General features: G+C 38.4%; 1 protein-coding gene across 5 annotated transcripts; it reads right to left on the bottom strand.

Annotated features, from left to right (window-relative positions):
* Positions 1-206: 206 nt before the first annotated feature.
* On the bottom strand, positions 207-27,004 carry LOC145224682 (plasma membrane calcium-transporting ATPase 2-like). 5 transcript variants are annotated; one of them, XM_080091233.1, is made up of 23 exons: positions 26,731-27,004; positions 26,228-26,422; positions 25,696-25,962; positions 24,062-24,187; positions 23,794-23,904; positions 23,470-23,544; positions 22,670-22,888; positions 21,809-22,023; positions 20,602-20,689; positions 19,299-19,456; positions 18,374-18,508; positions 16,557-16,663; positions 14,845-15,079; positions 13,015-13,194; positions 12,134-12,328; positions 9,748-9,939; positions 7,920-8,133; positions 6,316-6,527; positions 5,738-5,890; positions 4,918-5,055; positions 3,097-3,165; positions 1,872-2,025; positions 1,270-1,437 (listed from the first exon to the last, which is right to left on the bottom strand). In XM_080091233.1, the coding sequence occupies exons 1-23, from the start codon at positions 26,924-26,926 to the stop codon at positions 1,424-1,426; spliced, it is 3,648 nt and encodes a 1,215-aa protein (XP_079947359.1). In that variant the 5' UTR covers positions 26,927-27,004; the 3' UTR covers positions 1,270-1,423. The 5 variants fall into 5 exon arrangements, with proteins under 5 accessions (XP_079947358.1, XP_079947360.1, XP_079947361.1 ...); XM_080091232.1 differs by lacking the exon at positions 1,872-2,025 and having other exon boundaries at positions 207-1,437; XM_080091234.1 differs by lacking the exons at positions 1,872-2,025; positions 3,097-3,165 and having other exon boundaries at positions 207-1,437.
* Between the last annotated feature and the right edge of the window lie 852 nt (positions 27,005-27,856).

The raw sequence follows: 27,856 nt of genomic DNA, 5'->3' as shown, positions 1-27,856 counted from the left end.
ACTCTTTAACGCACATCCCAGCAGCAAAAATTGAACCAAGCCTTTATAATAAGCATTATTTGCCACTAACACAATGCTAATGTACATCCTGCTGTATAATAAGCCTTGTCCAGCTAAAAGCATTTTGGACTGCTTTTGCAATGTGTAGTGCGAAAGAAATTATTTGTAGCTGCTATGTTCTGAGGTTTTGAATTGTGACACACATATCAACAAGGTTATGTTATATTTTGGTAAAAGTGTACAAGATGCAACGAATCAAATGAATTGTTAGCGTGAAACTAAAAAAAGAACGAAACAGCGCTAACGACATCGTACACAAAACAACAACGACCTGTAGATGGCTACTGTACAATATAAGGGGGTACCCGTTAAGATTCGTCGGCCATTAGTTCAGACGAAGCTTCACGGGCCCCATCGGTGGGGCATTGTGGTCTGCAGTGAATCTAGGGGTTGCTTGGTGAAAATAACTTGGTGAGGGGGTGAATTGGGTCCGAAAAGACCCGGCAACTACAAAATCTTGACTGCATTGGGCGTGGTATGTGCGCATACAGCATGACACAATTGTTTCAACAAATCACGACATAACGCTGGAGACAAGATGAATTAAGTTAAAACCGGCGGCGACTGGTGCGTTTCATCCTAGGGAGGATTGCTAGCCCGATTGCGGCAAACGCACGTGAAGAAAAGACGCGACAGACTATATGAGGAATTAATCAGTTATAACAACGCGACCGTACGGTCTCAGCGGCGTAATCCCATTAGGATGACGACAAAATCACAAGAACCGGGATTCAGCAACGAAAAAATCAAACACACCTGCGACAAATAAACTCGTTTTCTGACAATTGACGCTCTGTTACTAGACAACGGCATTCGATGATGACATATAGGTCGTACCGTGACTGATTTCAAAGAAAGCTTGGTATTTAGCGGGTCATCATTTAAGCGCATTGAGCTTAACGGCCAGCGACTGGGATGATGTCACATGGCAAAGGAGCTGTTTTAGACTTCCACAATGAGGCTAGGGTGACAATTTGCTAGTGGCCCGAATTCCATACAAGCTTCAATAATCAAAAACACGTACACACAAATACACATCATCAACGGTTGAATTATTCACCAACGGTCGCCCCATAGAGGGATGTTGTTCTTCGGGAGGTAGCGGCAGCGTCTCCGATTCTTGTGCGTCGAAAAGAGGTTGTCGACGGCATTTGCACCTCAAGCGACCGATGGTGATTGAGCAACAGCGGCATCCTGTTCCTGCTCGGGCACATTGGCCAGCGGTTGGCGCTCGGGAGTAGAATCCTGGTCGTCATCATCATCATCGTGTTGTTGCTGTTGCGGTAGGAAGTCGTGAATGGAAGCAATGGAATTCATACTGCGTTTGTAGTGCCGGGTCTCGTACAGTGAACTGCGGAAGGCGTTAACCACACGAATCTGTATCAACAAAAAAGTGAATAGTGTTAAACACGCGAAGGGGCTTAAGTGGGAAACGCGCACCGTACAGCATGCAAATACGGACAGCTAACGTGCATTGAATTGTCAACGGATAGTTCGATCCGAATTGCGGTCCATATTTGCGTGTTTACCACCAGGTAGCGCGTGTTGCAACTGCCGCCTGGGGAACTTTCCATGCAATCTGGTGCGCGATATTGGTCTTTTCCGCTTTTTAGGGGCGCTTGTCGTTCGATCAACGCGTACAAGCGAATTGAACACAAATTCTCACCAAAACACGACACACCGGAATCAGATGGAAAACGTCACAACACCCCATGAACGTTGTATGCGAGAGAAAAAAGAAAAAGGGAAAATGAATGAGAGAATTCATGATAACTATCTTCTGTAGCAAATTCGTGATTCGTTTCCATTACCTATGAATGGAATATCGTCTTCTTCAAGTTGGCCATCTCGGCCAAGACTTTTAGTTTGTCTGTTTATTGGCCGATGTGTTGGACTTGGGCTTGAAGTCGAACAACTGGCAGATCGTCGGCTCGCCCGCGTGGACCGACGCGAGAAGCCGGTCGCCTGGTGGCAAAGAAGAGAAAAAAGAAAAAGGCATGTCGAGAGAAAAAGAAAAAAAGACTAATAGGTTTTTCATTAGCTGCGAATCTAGTGTTAGTTTAAGCCACTTGTGTCAAAAATAACTCTATTGTCATGAAATCAAATGTTTTTCATCAATATTAGGTTAGTTTGTTATAAAAAACACTCTCAAACTCATAACCCGATTTTGAAGTTGATCCGTTGACGATTTTAAGTTGTGTGGGGATTTGAAATCGGTACAAAGATTGTTGATTGGAGTGAAAGGGTGAAAATCATGCGCTACTACAATCAAATTGTCATTCTGTATGGTGGGTGAATTTCAATTCGTCTACGGATACGAGGTGGAGTGATTCAGGCAAAGAAGATGCAGGACAACTGGATGGGTAGAAGCAAAGTCTATATAAGACACAAGTTGTCAAACCCATTGTTACGCAAAGACGATTGACAATTTGATTGTAAAAGACGACGGGCGACATTTTGAGCCCAAAATAACAACGGGAATAGGACAAAATACATAAATTGTGTAAATTTTGCGAACTTGAGAGCTTAATGCGAATTTGGTTGGCCAAATTAAATAGAACTTCTGAGTTTTAACAATTTAGCCAATGAAATTCGCGTTAAAGCTCTCTAGTTCGTTAAAATCAGACACTTTATGCTTCTTTCCATTAACGCGCTGTGTTATTTTGGACACAAAAGTGCGGCTATGAGGCCAAACTCTGTCGTAACAACAGGTTGGACAACTTGAGTTCTATGCAGACTTTGGGTATAGGAAGATGAAACAGGGTAATATCTATAAGTGTGGTGTGTGGTATCAAGCATCAATGTTAAGAACAGGTAATGGTCTGTAGAAGAAATGGTAACGTGAAGATAGGGATGCAGCGTAAGATGAAGAAAAAAAGCACGTCCCCGTTTTTTTCACACTTTACTCTGCAAGCACCAACTCTAGTTGCAAGCCACAAAGTTGGGGACGGAGCACACCACGGGAGAAGGAGAGTTGGTGAGGGTGGGGTGGAAGGACAAAAAACGCAACAGGAAAAGACGGGTCTACTTAATTACATCGTCAAACGCAGACGTAGAAGACTGACGACGCTTGGTGGATTCCTGAAAGGCTTCGACCACGCTTATCTGTTGGCACCAAGCAAGACTAGGTTATAGAAGTGGGCCAGGTTATACAGTCAGGCCCCACCTTAGGGCTATACACATACACAACACTTTTGATAAACATGTCATATGGGTCAACGCATTCGCTTTAGAGCAGTGGTTCTCAACCTTGTACTGGTAGCGTACCACCAAAACCCTGTTTTAATGGGTAGGCCAAGATATAGACATGTTCTTCTTGACTACGACAGTATATTTTCAAAAAAACTAACAAGGTTAGCAATTCCAAAATAATGTCAAAGACATGAGTTTTCCCCCAACCCACGACCCAGGGCTGATCAGTTGGGTCAGTTAAGTCGTATTTCACGTACCACCTCAAAAGCCCCCTTAAGACGTATCACTAGTGCTGGTACAGGTTGAGAACCACTGCTTTAGAGACTTAACAAGGCTTGCTAATGTTAACTCTACATATAACGGATGGAAGTGCTCATATGTACAGCTTGTTAAACAAGTATTTGTGCAGTACACAGACGTAGACAGCAAATAAATGGATTCGACATTTAACAACTTCTAGTACTTGTATTACCGTGAGTTAAAATGAACAACAAATAAAGTGGGACATGTACTTAATATTTACACTTAATAAAAGTAGTCCAATATAATCTGATAACATAACACCGGTATGATAATGTTACGCAAAAAATGATCAACAACTTTTAAAAGTGTATCGTAAAATAGTATTATTTTTGTGTTTAATCTGTGGGAAAACATTATAAAGTCTAGAAACTAAAAACTATTTTTAGAAACTATAAACTATTTTGTTGTAAAAGTGTAAACCCCACTTACTGCCCAAACTACACTTTTCTGTGGCTTTTTGTAAAACTTTAAATGTAATACACTTCTGTATATCAAGGTAAAACAAACTTAGACTCAAGGTACGTTAGCTTTATAAAAGAACAAATCTGACTTCCTACCTTAACTGCGTTACAAATATACACTGCAGACCACGCCCTTGACACACCCCCTACTTCCACGCGACTGCAGCCGAGCGCTTGTTGCTCGTTGCAGCAGAGGGGCCGGGCTGAAGGTGCGCGTGTTGGTGTGAGGAGTGACGTGCCAATAGAGCAGGAGCCATCGACTTGCGTTTCTCGCTTAGATCCATTAGGGAACGATAATGCACACTCTGATCTTGCTTGTTGCGAATCTGAAGTAACAATCTCGAGTTTTCTACACTGTCTGACCTTAAGGACTTCACTGTCTGATCTCTACATAATCTAACACCTTAAAAGCTATTTAAGTCTGATCATCTTGTGATTGTCGCTAAGGTCAGTTTAATTCATGTCTGTTTAGGCACTGAGACTTTTCTCTTACTTGTGACTAATTACTATTGATTTTTTGATACATGTCTACTGGTTTTCAGACTAACTTAAACTACACTTGGCAATGCCTAAAACCTCTAAAGTTAAAGGCGTTTATAAAAGTATCGAGTTAATACATGTCTTGTTACCAGCTGCACTAATGAGATCTTATAGGTATGCACTGATTGCAGCAAAAACGTTTAGGTTTCTTTTCCGAAAGGCGGGACGATAGAACTTTTCTACGTTTTTTTTTAAGTTTCCAGCAAGCCATATGCTTATATCAGAGATTAAATCGTCTGTTTGCACAGATTTATGTGTATCTAAGGGACTGCAACGGGAAGTATATATAGTATTGGGTCTTTGATATACGGTATGATAAGGTAACTACAAGCAGACGACATGTTGAAGCTGTAGGGCACACCTGTTGTTGAATCCTGTTAAGACCGCGGAACCATAAGATCTGTCCGCGTCTCAAACTCTGGTCAGAAAGATCTGGAACCTCGTCATTCTCATCTTCGCCAGAGCCGTCAGTTTCTTCCACTGCCTTTGATTTGCCGAACTGGAAAAAATACATGAACACGTGTAAGAGCGAGCGCACAGAACACCAGTTCTCCAATTTTTGCATAACGTTACCACAAATGACTTTTAATTCAGTTCAATTCTACTTTTATCAATTTCTTTTCCTGTTTTTTATTTGCCGAACTGCAAAAAGTACACGAACATGTGATAGAGCGACAACACAGTACAACAGTTTCCCAATTTTTTAAAAAACTTTGTCACAAAATGCATTTTTTCGTTGACTCTTAAATCAGTTGATTTCTACTTTTATCAGTTTCTTTCACTAATTCCGATTTGCCGGACTGAAGAATAACTGAACAATTGTTAAAACAAAAGGTAAAGAGACCCAGGTGGAACTTTTGCATAACTTTATAAAACTATACGAAAACAGTGAAACTATACTTTTAGGCTTTTTAATGCAAATTAGAATAGGTTGGACTAAGGTACTTTAATGTAGTCTGTCAAAAACTACAAAACTGGACCAGTCGGTCCACAAAACGTCAGGAAAAATATCCTAAACGCAAATCGCATTAATATTATCTAAATCAAATTTTAATGTATTAAAATTGACTGCCTTACTTAACAAGGTTAACAAAGTAAGATTTTGCATCCATTAAATCATTTCTTGAAGAGACATTATTTTAAACAGCCCGCAAAAAATTCATAAAAAAAACAGAACTTACGGCCAAGAATTTAGGCAGTACTTTATTTGGAATAGAGGAGACAACTTGACCCCAGACAAGTTCAAACATTCCCAGGAAGATGCACCAGAGCCATTGTGATAAAGTGAGTGATGTAGTGGTGAAGGCTTGACCCCCCAACTCCACGATAAGAATCTTAAAGACAAAAACAAAATGTATGTAAAAACCAAAACTAAACAGAACTACAATGTCAACGTATACAGCTGCTCATATGTATGTGTTTGTTAAATGCGGGACATTAGAACTGCCTTGAAGTACTCAAGTTATCAACCGCTATTCATAAACATACAAAAATAGAGCATTCTCGGTTTTTATCTTAAATTACTGATTTTAAAGATTAATACAGTATTTAAACTGCAAATAGGTTAACCAAAACACAAGTTCAAACCCGAAAAAAGTTTATCTGTTGGTTTGTAAAACAAATTAAACTGTAAGGTAATACAAAAACCTTATGCTATATCTGTTAAGTTAAACGAAACATGCATGTACGAAAGCCGTTTGGTTGCTTGACAAAAAAATGTAGCAAGTAAGAACTACAGTCAGTGTTATAAACGACATACCTGGAGAACTAAGGTTCCGATCAAAATACTGCAGAAGATTGGGTTCGTAAAGATCCCGCTAAATACGTCCCGTTCCCCGTGAATCTTGCGGGCGTTAATCTCGTTGAAGATTTGCATAAGCACGAAGGTGTTGAAAATAATAGTAAAATGTTGAGTGGGAGCGGAGTGTAAACCCTGGACACGGCCGCTGTCGATGTCGAACAACACGTCGCCTGTGACAAAAAATACGAGCGTTAAGCCTAAAAAATTGATTGCAGCATTAGTGTCGTAATCTATAGTAAGGAAAATTTATGTGCGATTTCAGGATAAAGTTGTTAGTATACCAGTATACGTTATCAGCCTTGAACTTTTTAAAGTGCTAAATTAAAAAAGTTGGGCCAAAACCGAGCATTGGCGAAAAGGCCATGAATCTTTTTAGAAGGTATTTTTTACGTCGCCTGTGACAAAACATATAAGTTTTTAATGTTTCATTACTGCCTTAATCTGTATTAGTGCAAATTTGTGCAGTTTTTTTCTAGAAACGAAAGATGTTGGTATTAATAGCATCCGTAATTTTGTGGCACCATTGAACCGTTCGTGTACCTATTTAAAAAACGTTTGGCCCAAACCAAATAAGCGGCAAAATGCTAGGAATATACAGATCTTTAGAATCGTTTTGGTTTGTTATTGATGCAAGTATAACCGTGTTTGTGATAGACCGAAACAACTTTAATATTAGGCTAAACGGAAAACATATACTTTGCACACAGCGTTGATTGTGTTTAGTACATAAAGTGGTTATAGTCACATTATCACGTTATAATTGGTCAGTTGATTTGACGCACTTAACTAGCCAAAACACGTCCGAAAAAGCATAATCGGTCGATTTTCAACCAAAATAGTGGTAAGACTCAACTTAAATGCAACATGGAGGTACCCTACATAAGGCCAAACTCTAGATTGTAAATGTTCGATATATGCAAACGCAAGTCGCAGCAGATGATAATAGTCCGACAGACGGGTTAGGTTATAATGCTCATCCTTTGTCAGCTTAACTATAACCTTTCTGTATTTCCTGGCAGATATCAGCAGCAGAGCGACATTTCGAAAAGGAAGTCGATCTATTAATAGCGGTACAAAGTGCAAAAAGAAATATGCTGCAATGCACCCTGAGTGAATTATATACTCATTGCGTTGGCATTTGCTATTTACGATGACAGATTTTGTGCCACATTGATGGGAAATTTGTAAAGTTTATTGAGAAATTAGTTTATGACCTTTTTACCCTCGACCAGAAAGTCAAAAAATGTTTGGACTATTTCACTTTCTTTTAAATTGTTTTGCAATTTCACTTCTTTTAAATTGTGTAAATGGAAAAAACAAATACCCAAAATTAGGCTAAGCAAAACATTTTACTGTTTACAGATACTTTTCAAGTCACACGTACATTTTTGTAGTTGTAGGGTAAAATCAAAAACTATATCAAAATCTAACACGCCACCTAGTTCAAGAAAATTCAGTGTAAAAACCACTAAATCTGTCGCTGTGTTTTTTATTTTAATGACCGCAGTTGTTTTACTTGAAAGGAGATTTCATTAAACAGATAATTTTTAAATCAAACTCACCTGCGAAGAGAAGAACAAAAATAACGATAAGTTGGTATACGGCATGTCCGAGAATATTCTTAGTCATTGTGCGTGAAATAAGGGCCTTGTTACGTCCGTACGGTTTCCTTAGCAGCAAGGCGTCGGTGGGCTGTTCGGTAGAGAGCGCTAGAGAGGCGAGCGTGTCCATAATCAGGTTGACCCAGAGCATTTGTACCGCCTTCAGGGGGCTGTCCTGTGGGGACGAAAAAATCGATATTGATTTACTGCGCTGGAGTTACTGCTCGTGACGTAAAATGTCCGACGGGCGCTGTTTTATTGCTTCATTAAAGATTGAAGACTCAAACCGCCGACATCCATCAACTGGGAGCAGTACTGCCGTGGGTCTATTTTTGCGCTACATGCGCAATTCTTAAGCCTGTTGTAATGTGTTGGGTGCACCTAAAGTGGTGTAAGTATGGCTGCGTATCGACAGATGACAATATAAATCCTTTTTTTGTCCTCCCGCTTAAAAACCGCCTAGAACACTTGTTTTATGTTTCTGAACTTGAATTTTTGATGACCTTCAGAGTATTGGATAAAAAACTTCCCCGTCTGCATTACATATGTCTGATAGGTTTTATGTAGTTAAACATGGCATAATTGCCCGTCGCAATAAAATAATTTCGGCCGTTTCTATCCACTACAATTAACGTAAATATTAATGGAAATATTTAACAAGTAAGAAACGTGTCCCAGAACCATGTGTTGTTCGTAGTTTGGAAATCATCTAGAAGTCGTAATACAAGGACAACTGGAAAAGGGTATTCGACGATAAAGCAAACGCGTTTTTTCGTTTATATGTGTCAGCAATTGTCAACTCACCAGACGTATTCACAACACCACAAACTATAAAAAAGACACCAAGCTTAAATTGACCTCTATTCTACCCACAACCAGCTGTAATGTTATGTAATAAGGGCAGCTTGTTACGTATAAAAAAAATTACAACCCGAGTGTTACGTTACCAGAAAAGAGTGTCTTATAAAACGCAATTTTAGTATGATGTTGCAAGCGCCTCCGCAAAAAATTTAGCTACCAATGGAAAATTTAAAAACGTTATTTTCTTCTCTTAATCAATAAACCAATCAAGGTCGAAAAGGTTCATTAAAGCTTTTTAGAAACCGCTCTACAACAAACAGAGTTGAATAATTCTTATTCACTCGGGATAAAAAATCACGGCTTTTCGTTCAGTAATAAATTTATGTCAGTTATGTATAGACTGGCCCAGTTGGAAAAGATCCATTATCGTCAAAGCAGCGCATTATTAAATGTCTGTATGCACGGTTTTACACGGAAATATACTTCCAGTCGCCTAAAACCTATGGACAAATATTTTTAACAAAGTTTTAGTGAACTAAGCACAATTTTGCACATAGCTCTTGCCGAAAAAGAAGTAGTTTACCGTGCCATGCTATCAAGATAATATATGAAAAGTATAATTGACGTTAATACGTAAAAGTATAGTAGTTTATGAGAATATATTTGTCCGTACAAATAATATCATGAAAAAAGTTCAACATACTTTGTTAAGTAATTGTCAAAAGTGACATATCATGAAAGCTAAAATTTTCGCTAAAACAACTAAATAATAACACACGTATTTATTTTTATAACCATAAACCCTAGAATGTTTACCAGAACAAAAACAAACGAAGGCCTGATCAGAATATAATGACTTAATTCAGGTATCATTCGTGCTGCAATTTCCCAAAATTTCGAATTTGGGTTCGGGCCAAATTTTATGCTCATAACTTTATACAAGAGCTGGCATACAACTCTATGGTAGCTTGAAATTGTATAAACTTGCCTTGATGATGCAGGCACCGAAGAATGCGACCACCACTGCAGTGACATTGACCGTGAGTTGAAACTGGAGGAATTTGGCGATGCTGTCATACACGTTACGTCCCCATTTGACCGCCTTTACTATCGATGTGAAATTGTCGTCGGTCAAGATGATGTCGGAAGCCTCCTTGGCTACATCAGTACCGGCGATGCCCTGTGAGAGTAATTGTAAAGTTGTGGCGTATCCAAACATGTTAATGTGGATAAATAAATGATTACTGCCATGCATACTGTATCAACGATTACTGCTCTTCCAGTACATTAATATGGAGTCAGGAATAGGGACTATTTTATGAACTTAAGTACATGCTTAAAAAGTAACTTGAATGACCGCCTTTTTCAACCTTTTCGAACGTCGATAACCAGTTGGTTTCATTTTCATTTCAAGGTTTTAAGGACGATGGTTTTATGCAAAATCCTTGCTGCAGAATGTAGGTCAAACCATTACTGAAAGCATAGCACATCGAAAAAAAACTGGTAAAATTGACAAAACGTCGGAAATCTAACGTATTTACTATATCTCTGTCCCGTTTGTGCACGACCAATCGATTTCGTCGCGGAAAAATAAATACGGCTTCACATAGAACACCACAATGCTAAAACTCAATGCATGGGGAAAATGAATTTCAAAAATGGCGTTAGAACATACAAAAATATGGCCGTTAACAACTTAAATAGGATTGGCATTTTCCATGTTATACTTAATGTTTGAATAGTTTTCAGGATAAATTAAGTTTATTTATATGCGTAAGGCTACAAATCAACGCTGATTAAATGAACGAAAAAAACAAAACAAAGGAATAATGGTTGTGTTTTTATGTCAATGTCCATTATATTTCGGGTCATATCAATACAAAAACAATTTTCCTTTCGGTTACGATAGATAAAATTCAAAAATTACATTTACTCATGTCATAGTAATGACATATATCTCTTGTTATGTAGACATGCTTTATCTTTCTTGCAGGTCATGTTCTTGTCTTCTTATAGAATTACATCAAATATTTATACGTTTTTCCCCAAGACAAGTGGATACAATTTGTCCCTTTGTTTTGCTCAGTCATCGCAACGTTGCTGAATTCTATTTGTAACTTGTCACACGAATAAAGGTGAAATTATCGCGCGGGGTTTTTGCTGCGTTGTGACATGCTTGCGTTTAATTCTTTTTTTCCCTTTATGTATCGTGCACTGATGTACTACGCGCGTTCAGTGTTATTTACCCTGATGAAGGCGACCTGTATAGGACGTCGAGACGTTAGAATAAAAATACATTTGCCAGAAGAGCTCTATTAACCTAATCAGACCTTTTCTGTCGTAACCTAATCAGACCTTTTCTGTCGTAATTGAAAAGTTATAAATAAATCGAGCACAACCCAAATCACGTGTTCCTGATTTCCAAATATGTTGTTTAGTGGCGCCTGGCGTTAGTCAAGCGTAACGACCGCGTGTTTTAATCTTTTCGTTCGTCGATAGCAAGGGATTAAGATTTTTATTTTCGTAGGGCGATGATTTCATACAAAATTCCGCGGTATATTGGTTAAAAGGATCAAATTTATTTTCTACAACATACAGAGTTTTAGCGCAACACTGGCTTTCGCAAAAAAATAATTGTTTAAGACAAATGGAATTGTTACGTCACATTCGGTGAAGAAGGTTACTTGCTGTAACTTCTGTATGATCCACCGGTTTGAAAACGCTGATTTAGCTTATATTTGTTACGTATAGTATACCAACTTAGGAGATTTACCAAAAACTAGTGGAAAATTGGGTGTGTTGATGGGGGCCACACTAAATAGCTTGGCGGGCCGGACTGTGGCCCGCGGGCCGTATGTTGCACGCCCCTGGTGTACGTCATTTTATTCATTCAGGGCCGAGCTTTTCAGGTAGCGTATATGCTCGAGTTTGGGCTCGGGCTTTTTTTTTGACAAACGGGTTTGATTCAGGCCTGACTTCACATATGGGTCCGCATTTTTTTAAAACCTAAATTACCTAGCTAAGTAGCTAGTTGCTGGACATAATCTAAAATCAAACAGCCCTAAAACCGTGGTGTTTAGGTCATTGTCTATTACTGTACATTGTGTATGTCTTCTTTATCATAGGCCTTCAAATCAAACGGGCCTAAACAGGCTTCCCAAAAACAGTTCGGATTCGGGTTCGAACCGGGTTTCGGCCTTATACTTTCGGGTTCATGCTCGAATTTCGGGTCCGCTTACAACTCTGTTTAGATTCTTTACATACATTTATGGACTACAGTGTCTACAACAGTCGTAAAACTGCACCGCGCCAAGCCGCGGAATATACACAACTCATGGGCACGCCTAACTCGCCAGATAAAACTTGACACTAACCATGGCAAAGCCGACATCGGCCTTCTTCAGAGCAGGTCCGTCATTGGTTCCATCACCAGTCACAGCCACGACTTCACGATTAGCGCTCACTTTGCTGTCGATAATTCCCTTTACCAGTGTGTGTTTATCCGTAGGCGAAGATCGGGCCAGCACCCGTAAACGAGGCCAAATTGCATCGATTTTCTGCTGTTTGATCTGCAATAGATGAAGGCCTGATGAAAGAATGGATGAAAAGCCCCTAAGCTTAAATTCTAATCAGTCGACGGTGTGGATATATTAACACACAGATCAGTCAAATGGGTTGAACGCTTTGGCGGGTTAAGAATTAAAATCAATGTGAATTGACACATTAACGAATGGCTAAGCAATAAACACAGCGTTATGTGTGGGAATTTACGTTTTGCATGCTTTCTAGATTAGGAAGGTTAACACAGCAAAAAATGTCATGAAAAAATGACACTATAAACACATCAAAGGTGCAAACGATTTATGATAGGTATATATGAGATAAACAAATTCATACTGGGATCAGCCCTGAAGCGTCGATTCGGTACACGCCTTTAATAGGCCTGGCGTACTATGAGGTATATATGACCACATTTATTACTGGGATAGGATATAAAGCGTTAATGCTACGCACAGATAACACCACCCACTCATGTAAAAATCATACAATAGGTCAGGTCTACAAAGTTCGCGGTACTAATTGGCCAATCAGTAGAGCATTTTTGCGCAGCAAGGCGTAGGCACAAGTGTCTCACTGACATACTATGACAATTATAACCGGTTTCCAAAAATTTAAACAATGAAACCACCAAGAGACGTCGTTTTACTATTGCAACAGTCAAGGTCAAGGCTAAAGGTTGAAAAGAGACGCTTACCACTCCCGCGGAATCCCGAATCCTTCTGTTAAACTCTTTGCCGTCAATTACAAGGATGTCCTCGGTCGGGTTGATGATGCCACACTTGGTCGCGATAGAGCGCGCCGTGTTCACGTTGTCACCGGTAACCATGCGAACTGTGATTCCTGCACGCTGGCATTTTCGAATTGCATCCGGCACCTAAGACGAAATAGAGTTTAAAATCGCAAAATAATCGAACTACGGACATTTCCATATTAATTTATTTGTTGACTAATTTTCATTTTTTTAGAAGGTTTAGACAAAAAAACTTTTTTTCGAATATATACAGTTAATATACATACAGTTAACGACCTGTATAGGACGTCGGAACGTCGGAATAAAAATACATTTGAAAGAAGAGCCCAATAAACTCAATACTATGCCTGGCAGCAAAAGTTTATACATACAGTTAAATTTACAACATTTTAAACTAAAAAATGTAGATTTTTGGCTTTTGACTCCATATAATCAAGTGAAAAATTCGAAATTGATTACAAAGCCCAGTTTACTTAGTTGATTACGCACTTTATTACCGACTATTGCATAACTAGTTAGCAAGTATATTAGAATAGTGGATCTTATGCTGTCACGTGAGAACGTATTACGTCAGGTGACAAAGCAGAAAGCGGATATGTGTAAGAAAGAGTGTCTCACGTCACATGTGGGTCGTGCGTCACACCTGTCACGTGAAACAATGCACGACATGACAACAATAAGAGTCGCTCATGATAACAATAGATCAGCTCCAAAAGCAATGGACAATGATTTTTTAGTAGTAGGCACGAAAATCGATGTTATGATGAATAGAAGATTGGCATTTTGTGTCTGTGGTTTTCATTGGAATTTGGACGTGTTTTTCACGCATATTCGTTACATAAAAACTAAAATATACAAACGTAAACATTTTTATTAGAATTTCGCTTAAAACTTCTTTGAAACATACTAACAACAACACGTTTGTCAAATGGTAGTTTAACCGAGGAGTGATTTTGCTTTTCTACTATTGAAAGTAGCCATTATGAAACTGCAACACCTTGACCATACCCAATGTACACAAATTTTTTGCCTGATTTTTTAACCTAGATTAAAACACAAATGTCATATATCTCAAATGGACGTTTTCGTGTCTCGTTTTGTAACTGCAAGCGTGACTATATATTAAATTCACCTTAACTACATAAAAAAAGGGCTTAAACAACTGAATTCTATCTACGTATAAATTAGTCTGTAACAGCTTAAAAGCGCAGTGATGTGATGATGATTTTTGATTTGATCAAAAATGTTCCATGAAAGAGTTTTCCTAATTTCTTCCATCATTTAGTGCAGGAATGGGGAAGTTTTTCGTTTATGAAGGCCACCTCACTATTTACCGTGCCTTACGGGGGTCGCATTGACTACGTTTCATGTCCTGCTTTTTCATAAACTAGTTGTGTTAAAACAATGTTCGCATATATCTGTATAAAATGCCACAGAGAAGACCGCAATAATTGACATAAAATGCCCTATGCTGCAGTTTTCCTATTTCTGGGTTTGGTTTATCGATGTTTTCACGAGTCAAGCATCTAATCTAATCAAAAGAACGCCACTACCTATATAAACCAGTGGTTCCTAACCTGAGGGGAGAAATTTACTTTTAATTCTGGTTCAGTAATGGACACTTATGCACTGGAAATATGACTTGTGAAGTTGAAAAGCCCCATTTTTTAATGATCTTTGTATGGTTTAGCATCTACCATGTAGTACATTAGGGAAAAATAAAAATATTTTGAGAACAACAGTTAATGTTCAACAAAAAAACAGTCAACTTACTTCGGGTCTAACGGGGTCTTCGATTCCAGCAATACCAATACATGTTAAGTTGGACACGACAGTGCCCTCTTGTTCCCAGTCGGGTGGGCTGTCGGCGGGAAAGTCCCTGTATGCGAGACCGATCGTACGCAGTCCGTTGCTGGCCATCTTTTCAATCACATTGCGAATCATGTCGTTCTTGTCGGCGGTCGAAAATCGAATCGCTTCGCCTTGCTCGTTCAGGATATTGTTGCATCTAAGGAGAGGAATACAGTATGTTTGGGATTCGAATTTTGAGGGGCTTTGGAAGGAAGAGCGTTTTGAAAACTGCAATTTTAAGTTGGGTGATGGCAATCAAAAAAGCATTTTTTTATTACTTTTCTTAACTAAGTAAAACAAGTCTTAACCAAGCAAAACACCTATCTCGTTCATTTCTTTCATAAAATCATCCAATATAAGCGAGTCTAATAACTTGTTTGAAGGATGGTGGCAATCAAAAAATGTTTTTGCTTTGTTCTTTTTATATGCCAAAAAAACACACACATCTATTTTGTATCCCTTTTTAAAAACACTAAGTAATGCGAATCTACTGAGTCGTTTTAACGGTTTAAATCCCGAATTGTGATGCACAACGTGTTTGTACAATTCATTTAGTTTAAGTTCGAAAAAAGGATACAATTGGATTTTAAACTTCAGCAAAACATGTTCATCATACTGTTTGTAGCCAAGTTGCATTATAACTAGAAAGGTGGCTTTGCACATTTAGCCATTGCACATACACTATAACCTATTTTAAAAAGTTAATATATTCCCACACTTATTTCATACTGGGTCCCGTAATAATCACTGTTTTCAGACTCGCATGGGTTTCCACACATGTAAAGTTGTTTAAAGAGGATTAAGTTTGCTGTTGTTCGGTCAAACACAGTGATATAATAGTTTTATGTTTTGGGTTAGTTCAACTTCGCTAAAGGTAGGTTTCGATTTGTACGATCGGTATATTGACAGTGCAACTAAATTTGTAAAGCCAGGATCGACAACGGTCCATGAATATTGATTAAACCGATTCAAAAACGATTTTTCTGTCGTCTGCTGTTACCAAGTTGGGTAACAATACGAAGCTGTACTCGTGCTTTGGTGACAAACGGTGGAATTCGTTGACTGGCAACACTTGGCTGTTTAAACCCTGTTAGAGGTCAATCAAGTTGGGCATGACACTGTAGAATGTCTTTTCAATTGTTGTACTGTTACATGGCATGCCATTGTTTTGTTTTTATATGTCTACGTTCGACCTACACGAAAGATATTTTCCCGGTCCAAACCAGAATAGCATATGTCCATTATAGTAACCACTACTGTTATGTGGTTATGTCTATCGTCAAAACCGAAAACAGGGTTTTCAAGCCCTGTAAACACACATAAAACGAAACTTGTGTGCACGTGAACTAAAACACAAAATTGCATTTCAGTGTTAAACCTAAACATTTGATCACATACTGAATCCCGAAACCTGCAAATATAAATATTTTTACCAGTAAAAGCACATACTTGATTTAAGTATTTAAACCGTGCTGGCGACCTTGGTGAAATTTAATCATCATAAAGGGCCACTATAAGAAATGCTTTACATCTGTCGGTGGCAATCCCAAAGGGACATATTGATCCTTGCCTTGCCTTAGTCGAGGCGCAAAGGGTAAAGGGCAATGGATGTGGCGGTAATAGAAGAGACTTACTTCTTCAAGACGATTTCAGAAGCGCCCTTAGTGTAGAGTCTGTAGCTGCCATCCTCGTTCTGAACGACCGTGCTCATTGACTTGCGAACTGAATTGAATGTGTAGACCTGCGATATAAAGATGGTAAAAACACATCAAAGTTGATTACCGCTATTGTTGAATGCAGTGACGCAACCAATCGACATCAAAAATAGCCGAATATTTGGCCAAAAATATTTTTAAGCCGAATATTTGGCCAAAAATGTTTCGCCTTACTAAATATTAAAGAATAACGCAAGTTGCTTATGCAGTAAGTCTGCAACTCTTAAACATAAAACATACAGGCCACGAAATATAAAATATATATTTCAGACAACATAAGTTAGTTGGAAATACATGCGTTTAAATTAGTCGGTTTGCTCAATGTGCAAAATTGCGTTCTTTTTTAGGTTTTGCGGTGGCGTTTCTTGTCAAGAGAAACGCAATAGTCGATACTGCTCAAGTTAACACCGCAAAACCGATAAAAAGGTTCTTGTTTCAGAAGCCTTATACAGGTGACGCCCACTTATGGTGAAATCTGACTTGCCTCCGATATAACGGAGTGATTTCTTAATAGCATTGATTCTCAAACTGTGTGCCCCAGTGCAATTGTAAAGAGCGAAAGGTTTCAGAGTGTCATGTGAAATTTTCGTTTTCCATTGCACATAGCTTAAATTCTTATTTCATGTTTTGATGCCTAAATGCGCGTGTGAATGGCAGTGTTAAATCTTAATTTTAAGATTATTTTTTACCACAAGCAGCCTCACACATCGCCCTTGAGTATTTTAACGTTTTTGTCTGCAACATTTGAGCAAGCCCACAAAATCACTGCAGTAAGCCTCGGTTATTCCGGATCTTCGCCTAATTCTGTCGAAACTTGAGGTGCAAATGATTTTAATGTGGCAAGGCTTGCACTATAATCGACATCGGTTGATCCGGATCTTTGCCTAATCCGGTCCACTTTTTTGGTCCAAACGGGTCTGAATTAACCGAAGTTACTGCACTTCACACGCATATCCGAACCCCCTACATAGTTTGACACACAAAAACGCCACCTGTGTTTAACGGCTGTTTATTCCTCAGGGAGACGCAACAGGCGCAGTTCAGACGGGGCCGCGACGGTTACGTAAAACAGCAGTCAAGGGTCGGGACCTTGGCTTACCACAAATAGAGTTAGTCGCTGCTGGCAACATTAAGGGTAACCCGTTTTTGGGGCCCAAGCGAAACGACCAAGCATGGAAATCGATTTTAGCATGCTCTGGTCGTTAAGATTCGCTGCCAAGAGGCTTTAGTTTTTTTATCTCCTTTGAAGCAACTGGTGCTTCAGAGTATATTTGGAAATTGGCAATTAAAAACGTACAAGGGTATGCATGAGATATAAACCTATGAGATCAAGTGGAAATTTCATGTAAAAAACGGCTATTGTTAAAGACCATATGTGGTGAGCATGCGTTTTGTTTAACCTGTCTAACGTTGCAAAGTACTAGGAAAATTTGAACAAAAATAGACACATCATAAAAAATGATAAAAACTGAACATAAACAGTTAATATATTCCAATAATATATATTTTCAAGTTTTAGTAATTCTGAAAGCGTTAGCAATCCTACGGTTAAAAAAATGTTAATCCTTCGTTTAAAAAAGCATAAAAAATGCTCCATAAGACATGATCCATCAAGCGAAAAATAGCTTGCGCAAGTATTGTAACCTTTAACAAGACACCTCAACAAAAAAGGGATCATAGAATGCAAGTCATCCAAAACACAACGCGCGTAGGTGCCGGTTAAGCGAGCAAATTACCTTGAAGAGTTTCTCCTCAGTAATCTCCTTCCTGACACTTTCGTATTCCCGCCCAATATCCCGAACCATACCAAGCAAGGCACATTCCGTCTTGTTTCCAACTTGCATCGGCTGACCGCCCTCCTGTTCGGGAGGCTGCGCAAAATTACAAGGCCAGTTAGGTATCGGCCGGTTACCATGCAATTTTGGGAGAACTGTTAGCGGTTTTACCGTTCACTTAAAACTGAATGTCGTTATACACCATTGAAAGCTTAAATATACCGAAAAATTCGTCCGCCCTAACTTAAATATAAGTTTGAAGGCTAGTTTACCAAAAAAAAAACTTTAGCTCAGTGGTTCCGAACCGGGGAGGAATTCCTTTCAAGTAAGGAATTTTTAAAAACTTTAAAAGTTTAAGTGGAGGAATTTACTTTAATTTTTGTACATGTGGTTTGTAAATAGACACTTATGCTATGGAAATATTAACTGTGACATTCATAAAGACCTAATTTTAAATGATCTTTGTATGGTTTAGAATCTACTATGTAGTCTATTGGAGTGGAATGAAAGTGTTTTGAATTGTTAAAGGAGGCATTCGTCCACAAAGTTTAGGAACCACGGCACTAGCTGTTAAAGCTATCGAGAACATGTTTTTTTAGAAATATACAAATGAGCCATCACTCTTATTAACGGTAAAACAGTTGGAAGAATCGCAAAAAAATATAACACATGAATTGGGGTTTAAAAACAAACCAAACAGTTAAAGAAATATATAGTGATTGTTGACGTGCAAATACTGTTCCTGCAAAACGCAACTGTCAGTTGCCTAAAAACCCTTAAGTTACCGCGAACTATGCAGGAAGGATTCGTAGCACAAAACAAATCGCTTTTCGCCACTCTCTGGGCTTTTCAAATTCAGTCACCTCAAAATAACCATAGCACTTACTAGAATTTTCGACGTGTATGCACAGTTGACAGATATTCCAGTGACTAGAACGTTGGTTGTGGAAGTGGGCAGATCATCAGCTTTCGGTAATCCCTTTTCGTGGTGCTGTCCGGCTAAATAACACTCCACGGCCGTCATACGGTTCGTTGTCAATGTGCCTACATAAAATAACAACATGAAAACGATTCGGGTTTGTACAAGATTTTGAACACCTTTACCATGTGTGATAAAACTGATACATTCTGTGCCCATATACTTTTTCAGGTTCAATCCCTTAACACATTTTGCCGATGTAGCCCAGGGACTTTCAGGTTGGGTGCACATAATGCAACTAGCAAAGCTAATTTGTTTCACGTGCTGTGCATACGCAAACAACACAACCCCCTAACAGCAGTTGACGGTTTGTCAGTTATTAGCCAAACTTGAAAATGCAAACATATTTGCTTTTTTACGGCAAGGCATTAAACTTGATTATCGATTGCAACACGAGCTGGTGCTTCGATTTAAAATCCGATTAAGTGTTCATGCGGATGGAAGCACAAGATATTAGCTATTCATGTGTGTTTGGGTGGGATGTGAAAAAAACGGAATGAAATTACAGACTACGACCCGGTAACGATTTCACGGAAAAGTGCACCTGACTTGTGTTTAAGCAGTTTAGTATTGTAAAAATGGAACAGCTTAAATTATATTAATATGACACGAATATCAAGAAATGGTGCTTTTTTGCATTGAAAACGTACAAAGGTTTAGATTGTTAGTTAAATGAACTAAGGTCACATGTTTGTACTAAGCAAGCAAGCTTTTTTGAAAAAATAAAACACCACTCCATGCAAATCTTTAGTAAAAGGACGAAAGATGTGGTCACGTTCATTAGAAATAAGCAATATTTCTTTGTTTTTACATTTTTTTTTATTGTTGGAGACTTAAATTTACAAGTACGTTTTTGTCATAAATTTTTTGTCATGTCAACCTTTTTACGTGCTGTGTAACCTGTGTACATTTTCAAACCGTTAAAATATTATTTATAATGCCGGTTTGGTTCATAAATCTTGCCAAATTTCAATGTCGACCCCCGGTGACCTGGTTGCATAACCTCTATGCCAGATGGGGACATTTATCGATTTTACAATCTACAGCCGCCAGCCGGTTGCGAAAGAAAACCAATTCTTCATTTGTTTAACCAATTCTGTTAATTTAAACCCCGGTATTGCTGTATGTAATACATGATAACAAAGGTTCAAAAATACATAGAGATTTGTAGCTTAAAGTAGCCCATTAATAGAAAGCGATTTGATCTTACCGGTTTTGTCGGAACAGATGGCGGTGGCATTACCCATCGTTTCGCAGGCGTCCAGATGCCGTACCAGGTTGTTGTCTTTCATCATTTTCTGCACACAAAAAAGGGAAAAAATCAAGCTCGGTGCCGCTGTAGTGCTTGTATTGCTAACGACAACGCTAGCAGGTGAACGACATGAATAATTGTAGATGGGAATTAATAAATCATAAACAGATCGCAGCAACGACCGTGGAACATGGCCCACAGACTGGTGGTTGAATAAAAGTGCATCAATAATGCACAACTACCACGTCGGCCTTGCTCTGTGACTATTGCCGGGATTGAGCAAGTTATTAACGAGAGCTTTCGTCGCGTCCGTGGAAATTGGGCGTTATTGCACCGGCGTTATTACTGCGATATATAATGCCAAGGTTACATGCGCATGTACCTTGTAAAGGTCGTTCTGTCAAAGCCTGTAGTCTGAGACAAACAATTTTCTGGTATATGCACCAGTAAATATACGCACGAACGTTAGGCTTCAATTAGAGAGTGTGTTTACTTGATGCTACGTTAATTTGTTAAGGTCAAAACATTGCAATATTTTCTAACGCGAGTGTGCCGAATGCACTGGGTTTACAGCGTCTAGAACAGGGGTCGGCAACCTCAAACCTTTTAGGCGACGCGTGCCAATTTACTTGTTATTTTCATGATATAATGACCACGTGTGCCAACGTTTTTCCAAAAAATACTGGTTCGTGCCAACAAATATTAATAATAAAGAGAAAGCAGAGTATTTTGTGCATCTAAGGCTGAATTTTAAGACAATGTTATGATAAAAACTATAAACAAGCAGTGTAACAGGTTAAATTTTTACTTTAATATAACACGCAAACCGGTTGGCGTGCCATGGAATACCACCTCGCGTGTCAACCTCGGCACGCGTGCCTGGTCTAGAAGGTATACGAACTTCGCTTATACTTACGATAAGCATTGTTCGCAAAATATACTGCCACTGCACATTTATGCCTTGTTTGCTACTACTAAATTGTGCCATATCCAATGATCTAAATACAATTGGTTGCCACTATCTAACTGCGAAACCGCTGTTTCCTCTGCATAAGGAAGTTTCAATTGCTTCTAAATTCTACCCTATACATCCAAATCGATCTGTGTTTTTTATATGTGGCAGTGTATGATGTTAAAGTTAGAAAAGTCATAAAAATAGTCCCACCTTGACTGAAAAAGCCAGTGAGATGGTTACGGCGAGCGGAAGACCTTCCGGTACAGCCACCACAAGCACGGTGACTCCGATGATAAAGAACTTGACAAAATACTGAATGTAGACTGAGGTGCACTCGGAACGCCAGGTAAAACTGTTATATCCAAAAAGTTCGACACAGAAAAGTACAATGAGAAGAATGACGGTGGAAATAGACACGGCGAAACCTAAGAAGAAAATAAAATATTGTATGTGTACGTTCAGGTCATTTTTGAGGTTTTACGGTTTCTGAATTATACGAAAATTGGTAGTTTGGTCGTTTGTTATCATAAACGGTAAAAGTTTTAATAAATCCTTTTTTGACGTTTTTACACAAAAAACATACATTCCGTATTGGGTAGGTTGTTATATCAAACGGAGTAAAGTAGAATAAATGCTAACTAACTCGTTTTTGCACAGTCGTAGTTAGACGTGCAACAATTTCACCATATGGACAGCTGGAATATTTTCAGAACCGGATGTGTATATAAGCTTAAACGGCAACCGAAAACCATGGCACGCGCAATTCACAGTTGAAGAAAGCCAATGAACATGAGGACTCTATCCACAACGCAATAACGCTATTAACATGTCTGTGACATATGATTACTGAGCACAGTCCTAACCCAGCTTAACAATACAAACTAATTATAAGACTACGTGTATCAACCAAAATTTTGATGTTTAAAACCAACAGATTGAGGCAGATTGTCAAAAGATCAGCTACATTTAATGCATGCTAAGCAACCAGACTTGAACCTAATTGCTTCTATTTACTGGCTAAAAACATAAACTCGCGAAATCTTCTTATTTTGAAAGACAACAAAACCTCACCAACATATCCAATTTGAACTGCGAGTTTCGTGAGTTTGGTTTGAAGGACGGATTGTTCCTTTCGCCTTGATTTCTTCTTCTTTGGTTGATCACCCTCTTCACCTTGCTCTTCTCCTGGCTCCTCACCATCCTTGAACTCAGTGAGAGGGATGTTTTCAGGTGAGGCATTGTGGTCATGGTTTACATTGACGTCAGCTCGACTATCATGGTTTCCAGCTTCTGCAAACGGCAAAATAGATGGCTAAAAAAACTGAAAACATTGCTGTTTGAAAACTATGCAAAGGCTGTTATAATTGCTAAGTGAAAGCACAAGAAGAGAAAAACATACATTTTTTAACAAAAAATAGTTAAAACAAAGGTATATTTTTTTGAAAAGTTCTCAGCAAATCAGGAAAATCTTTATCTGGCACCCCTAAGGTGACATTACAACATAAAAAGGAACACCTGCACATACAACACTACATGCAACATATACAATACCAAAACAAAATCTCCATAATCATAAATTTGATAGTGCAGTTTAACATAAAACCACATTTCTGTCAAAAAACATAGAACAAGAGCCTGGATATATAACAAGGAATAAAAGGCCTTGTCTTCATTTTAAAGAAAGCTGTAAACACTGAAACATAACCCAAAATCAATGAAAACCCACATTCACAGAGGTCTGTCAGTCAAACAACATGAAGAAAATCAATAAGCTGGTCTTACAAAATATGTTCAAAAATGCATCACTGTCTGAAAACAGATGATTTTGCGGCATGCATGAACTGACACTTGACACCTGACGATGCTTTTACCTGCTTGAACAATATTATGTGAAGATCCCTGCCCATTGCTGTTGCTTGGTTTCGAAGCTGGTTTTGAAGGTTTAGCTATACGGGTTGGTCAGAGAGTTTGGATTAGGTAGCAAGCACAAACAAAGAATCACACACAATACCTATTAAGCCTAAAATATTATAAGTCCACATGCTTTGTTAACAAGAGGTGAACAGCAATTTCTATCAAACTGTATTGTATTCCTATTTATGAAAATATGATAGCAGAACACAAGCAAGCGAAATGATTTTTTGAAGAAAACTAATACTGCTTTTTAATGCCAAAACATGTTAGGAAGTCCTTACCATCATCATGGCCTTCTGAGGCACCAAGTAGGGAGAATATAATACCAGTTTGTGAGTTGACTCCTACAGCTGTAATCACCATTTTTCCACTGCCTTCCATCACATGAGTCCCTGCATACAGACAGGAAAAAATAATCTTTTGTACAATCTTTCGTTAATACAGCGACTGTGCTTTTAATTCAAAATTTTAGTATTTTCAATAACAATGAATTCATATACAAGTTCCACAAAAAATGTCACACGATGTTCTAATCTTAGGGCTGTGTACCTGCAAGCATAATAGGATCAGTCTCAGCTCCTTTTTTCACATGATCTGATTCACCAGTCAGTGAACTTTCATCTATTTTTAGATCGTTGCTTTGTATAATCACTCCATCAGCCGGTAGTAGGTCACCTACATAAATTTCATAGCATTTTTATTTGCAATATATAAATGTTGTTGAACATCCTAACAATGTAAAAAATGGGAATAGTAATTTTATTGTACATTGTATGACAAATACTGAATATCCTAACAAATTCCACTAAATCAACTGCTTTTTTGATGTCATACAACATGCACATATGTGATTCGTTAAAAATACAAATGTAACGAATAACTAGAAAAGTGGCCTTCTGATATACTTCCATTTTATATATTCTATACGATATTCACCAATTTACTATACTATACACACTTTTATCTACACATATGATTGTTTTTGCAAGCAAAAACGAATGGGTCCCCACACGCGTGTTTATGCGGATTTACGGTAAACCTATGTTGCGGTTATTTTTAGATTCTTAAGGACAAATTTTTCACAAAGCATCAACTAAAAGTTTTTGTCCGTATTTTTTTTGCATCATTATTGTCATACAATTACAAAAAATCAGTAAAAAAAGAACGGGAAAAATACTTTCAATTTAATCTCTTGCTTTGACCTTGATAATGTGGTTCAAGTTCAGTCTTTAAACACAAATTTTTCTAGAAAGCCTTAACTGTTATATTGGACACTATATATAAAAATGTCGTTTGCTACAAAGGTATACATAACAACCTGTTTTTAACTTAACTTTGTTTCGCAAAAACGACCATTTAATGACCTTTTGACACTGTTTTTAACAGCATGTAGTCCTGATAGCATACACATATTATGGGTTGTAAAGGTAACTGGCAAAATTTTAAATACTAAACGAATACCCTGCTTAAACAATTGTCAATTTTTTTAAATATTTCTGCACCATAGGGCTTGTATTTTTGGCCTAAAACTAAAACCGATTATTTCGGGGTTTAAAGGGTGAAAAATGGGTGAATCCGAAAAAAAGATACAAAATTCTTTAAAAAATCTTACATTGCACCAACCAACAAAGCATGAAACACCAAGATGCTGTACTTTAGTCAGTACAGCCATTTTAAAAATTTTACAGTTTGGGGGACTGTGGATGAACCGCTGGGTCAATCGGGGTCAAACTTCAGGAGGATCAAATTTGGGAAGGGGATTCAGGGAAGGGGACCCATAACTAACATGACCAACAATGTAGAAACAATGTCATCTACTAAAATATAAAAATACTGACATAGGAAATGTAAAACGATTCAATTGGTTTGTGTACTGCCAGCATTAAATGACTGTCACAGAATTTGATATATATATATACAATGTACAACCATTTGACCTACATGGGCTTTTCCATGTGACTTTTAATGCAAAGCTGCTATGTCAAGATCTTAGCATCAAAGTTAGTTGCTGATTTGGACGAGCAAAATTGGCAGACTACACCGTTAGTGCATCACTAAATATTTCATGCAGTATTTGTTGATACAGTATAACAACCACTAAGTGTCTACAATAAACATAAATTCAAAACACTAGCTGTTACAGAACTAGAGCTGGGCATAAACATTAAATGACAAATCCTCACCGTATTTCACTTGAGTGACGTCACCAACCACAATATCAGCAACAGGGATTTCCAGAACCTGTCCGTCCCTAATTGTGGCAAACTTTTGTTCCTGTTCGATTTTGTTTTGGAGTCCACGAAACTGTTTCTCCTTGGTGTAATCGTTGCCCGCTGTGACAAGCACAACCACAATCACAGATATAAGGATGGCTGCCCCTTCAATCCATCCAGCAGCTCCCTCACCGGCCTCCCCTCCTGTGCCTTGGAAGTTGGCTGGCAGACAGACAGCTAAAAAAACATGTGATGAATAAAAAAATTACAGAAATATGTGCTTGAGGAAATGCAAAATATATTGGCAAACAAGGTAATTCAAAGTTTCAAAAAAGTTTAAAAAAGATTCAATGTATACCACATCTTGCTAACACATTTTATTTTTTCAAATAAAGTAAGGCTTTATAAAACAACTCAATAAAAGAAATACAGTTGACATCTGTTTAGAGTCAAAAAGTACAAGTTAACACTATTTTTGTCTAATATCACTCCCTCTGTGTACCTGTGTCTCCATCTGGAGCTTGGTAAAATGAAAGTCCGAGTGAAATAATGGCTGCAACTTCAAGAATAATCAATGTGACATCTTGTAATGCTTCCCACACAAGTTCAAGAAATGTTTTTGGCTTTTTGGGTGGAATTAAATTTGATCCAAACACTTTTCTCCTGTGTTCTAGGTCCGCAGGGTTGGTTGTTAAGCCTGCACATAGGACAAACATGTTATTTAGGCCCTAATCTATTATTTATGCTGGTACAGAGTGAGCTATAATTATTCAAACCAGATGTAATTAGGATCATAAGCTGGTAGTATATCAATTCCCATTGATATTACCACAAGCCAGTCACTAAAAGGTTACAAATATGACAAAGCATTTTAAGTACAATTGTGAATAGCAGCTATGGTAAATGTCGCACTTGGGCATAATATATATATATATGTATATATAGCTGCTTAATGACATTCAACAAACCAAGTGTTTAAGACCAGTATGTTAAGTTGACACTTACCATCAGTTGGTGAGGTCTTCAGTTGCTTGCAAAGACCATGGACATTACTGAAGTTTCGAGTAATCCGTTCTATGCCCTCAGAGCCCCTGCATTCCATGAGGGTCCGCAAATCATTCAGGGAGCAGCCAAACCCAGTGTCCTCATCCTGGTTTACCAGCTGGGCATGGTTTTGGCTTGCTCCAGCGTTGGGCGCCATTTTCACCTTAGTCCGCGTCAACCAACTACCTACAGATGTCAACCTACGAAAGCGCTAACTGCAAAAAAACATGGAAAGTTTATAAACAATACCACAAATGACCCAAGTTGGTAAATGGTGTAAGCCAAATTAATCTTTGAATTTGCATATTACTATTAGCTTAATACTCCTCGCAAGGCCAATAGTATTGCCGCCACAAGACTGATTGGGCAATACTGCACAGTGTACACTACCTCTACATTGAGAACCCTATTTGTCAATTTACATCACCTAATAGCTATCACTTTAAACCGACAATATGACCTATCACTGGCATTTAAATTGCATGCTTCACATAAACTTTGAAAATTAAAGGCTGTCAGTTATATATCTAATACCCCAACTGAAAGAGCAGTTTACATGCAGTACTCTAACAACAAAACTCCTTACACACTTTCAACGTTATCACCTCAAATTGAAAAATCCTGTTCTTACAGCAATGTACAAGGTTTCACGCAACGCTAGCTTAATCTGGAGCTCAGTTTTTTCATTTAGTTTGCGTCACACGGCTGAACGCCTTTCGCCGGCTTGTTTCAACTTGGTTTTCACCGTCCAGTAATATTAGCAATGCCCTTAATTGTGTGCACCCGCCCGGCGAACAACGAGATCAATACACAGCCGGCCATTGCACTGTCCTAGGACCATAGGGAAGTGTCCAAAATCGATGATAATTTGACAGCGGCCGTGCGATCAATAGACGAAGCAGTTCTTTACCAATGCATTGTCAGGCAGGCAAATGGCTGGTGAGGTCAAAACCTGATATGCCAGCGACGGGGCACACAGGACTGAGACTGAAGCAGCAGCGATTCGCACAGCTAGCACTAAATAGCGAACCCAGTTAATTGCATGAGAACATATGCGCGCCAATGTCGCTCTGGGATACCATTGTGC

Source organism: Phallusia mammillata, chromosome 4 (assembly GCF_965637545.1).
Source record: "Phallusia mammillata chromosome 4, kaPhaMamm4.hap1.1, whole genome shotgun sequence".
In the NCBI taxonomy this organism is placed as follows: domain Eukaryota; kingdom Metazoa; phylum Chordata; class Ascidiacea; order Phlebobranchia; family Ascidiidae; genus Phallusia; species Phallusia mammillata.
This window is presented reverse-complemented; position numbering and strand designations above follow the sequence as displayed.

What these genes read in the sequence shown, in the direction of transcription:
- LOC145224682 (XM_080091232.1), bottom strand. Translation starts at nt 26,926, where the DNA reads ATGGCGCCCAACGCTGGAGCAAGCCAAAACCATGCCCAGCTGGTAAAC. An exon ending in TGATCCTATTATGCTTGCAG is followed by an intron (nt 23,905 to 24,061) that starts GTACACAGCCCT and finishes GTCTGTATGCAG; the next exon opens with GGACTCATGTGATGGAAGGC. An exon ending in TCGGTGCCTGCATCATCAAG is followed by an intron (nt 8,134 to 9,747) that starts GCAAGTTTATAC and finishes TCGTCCCCACAG; the next exon opens with GACAGCCCCCTGAAGGCGGT.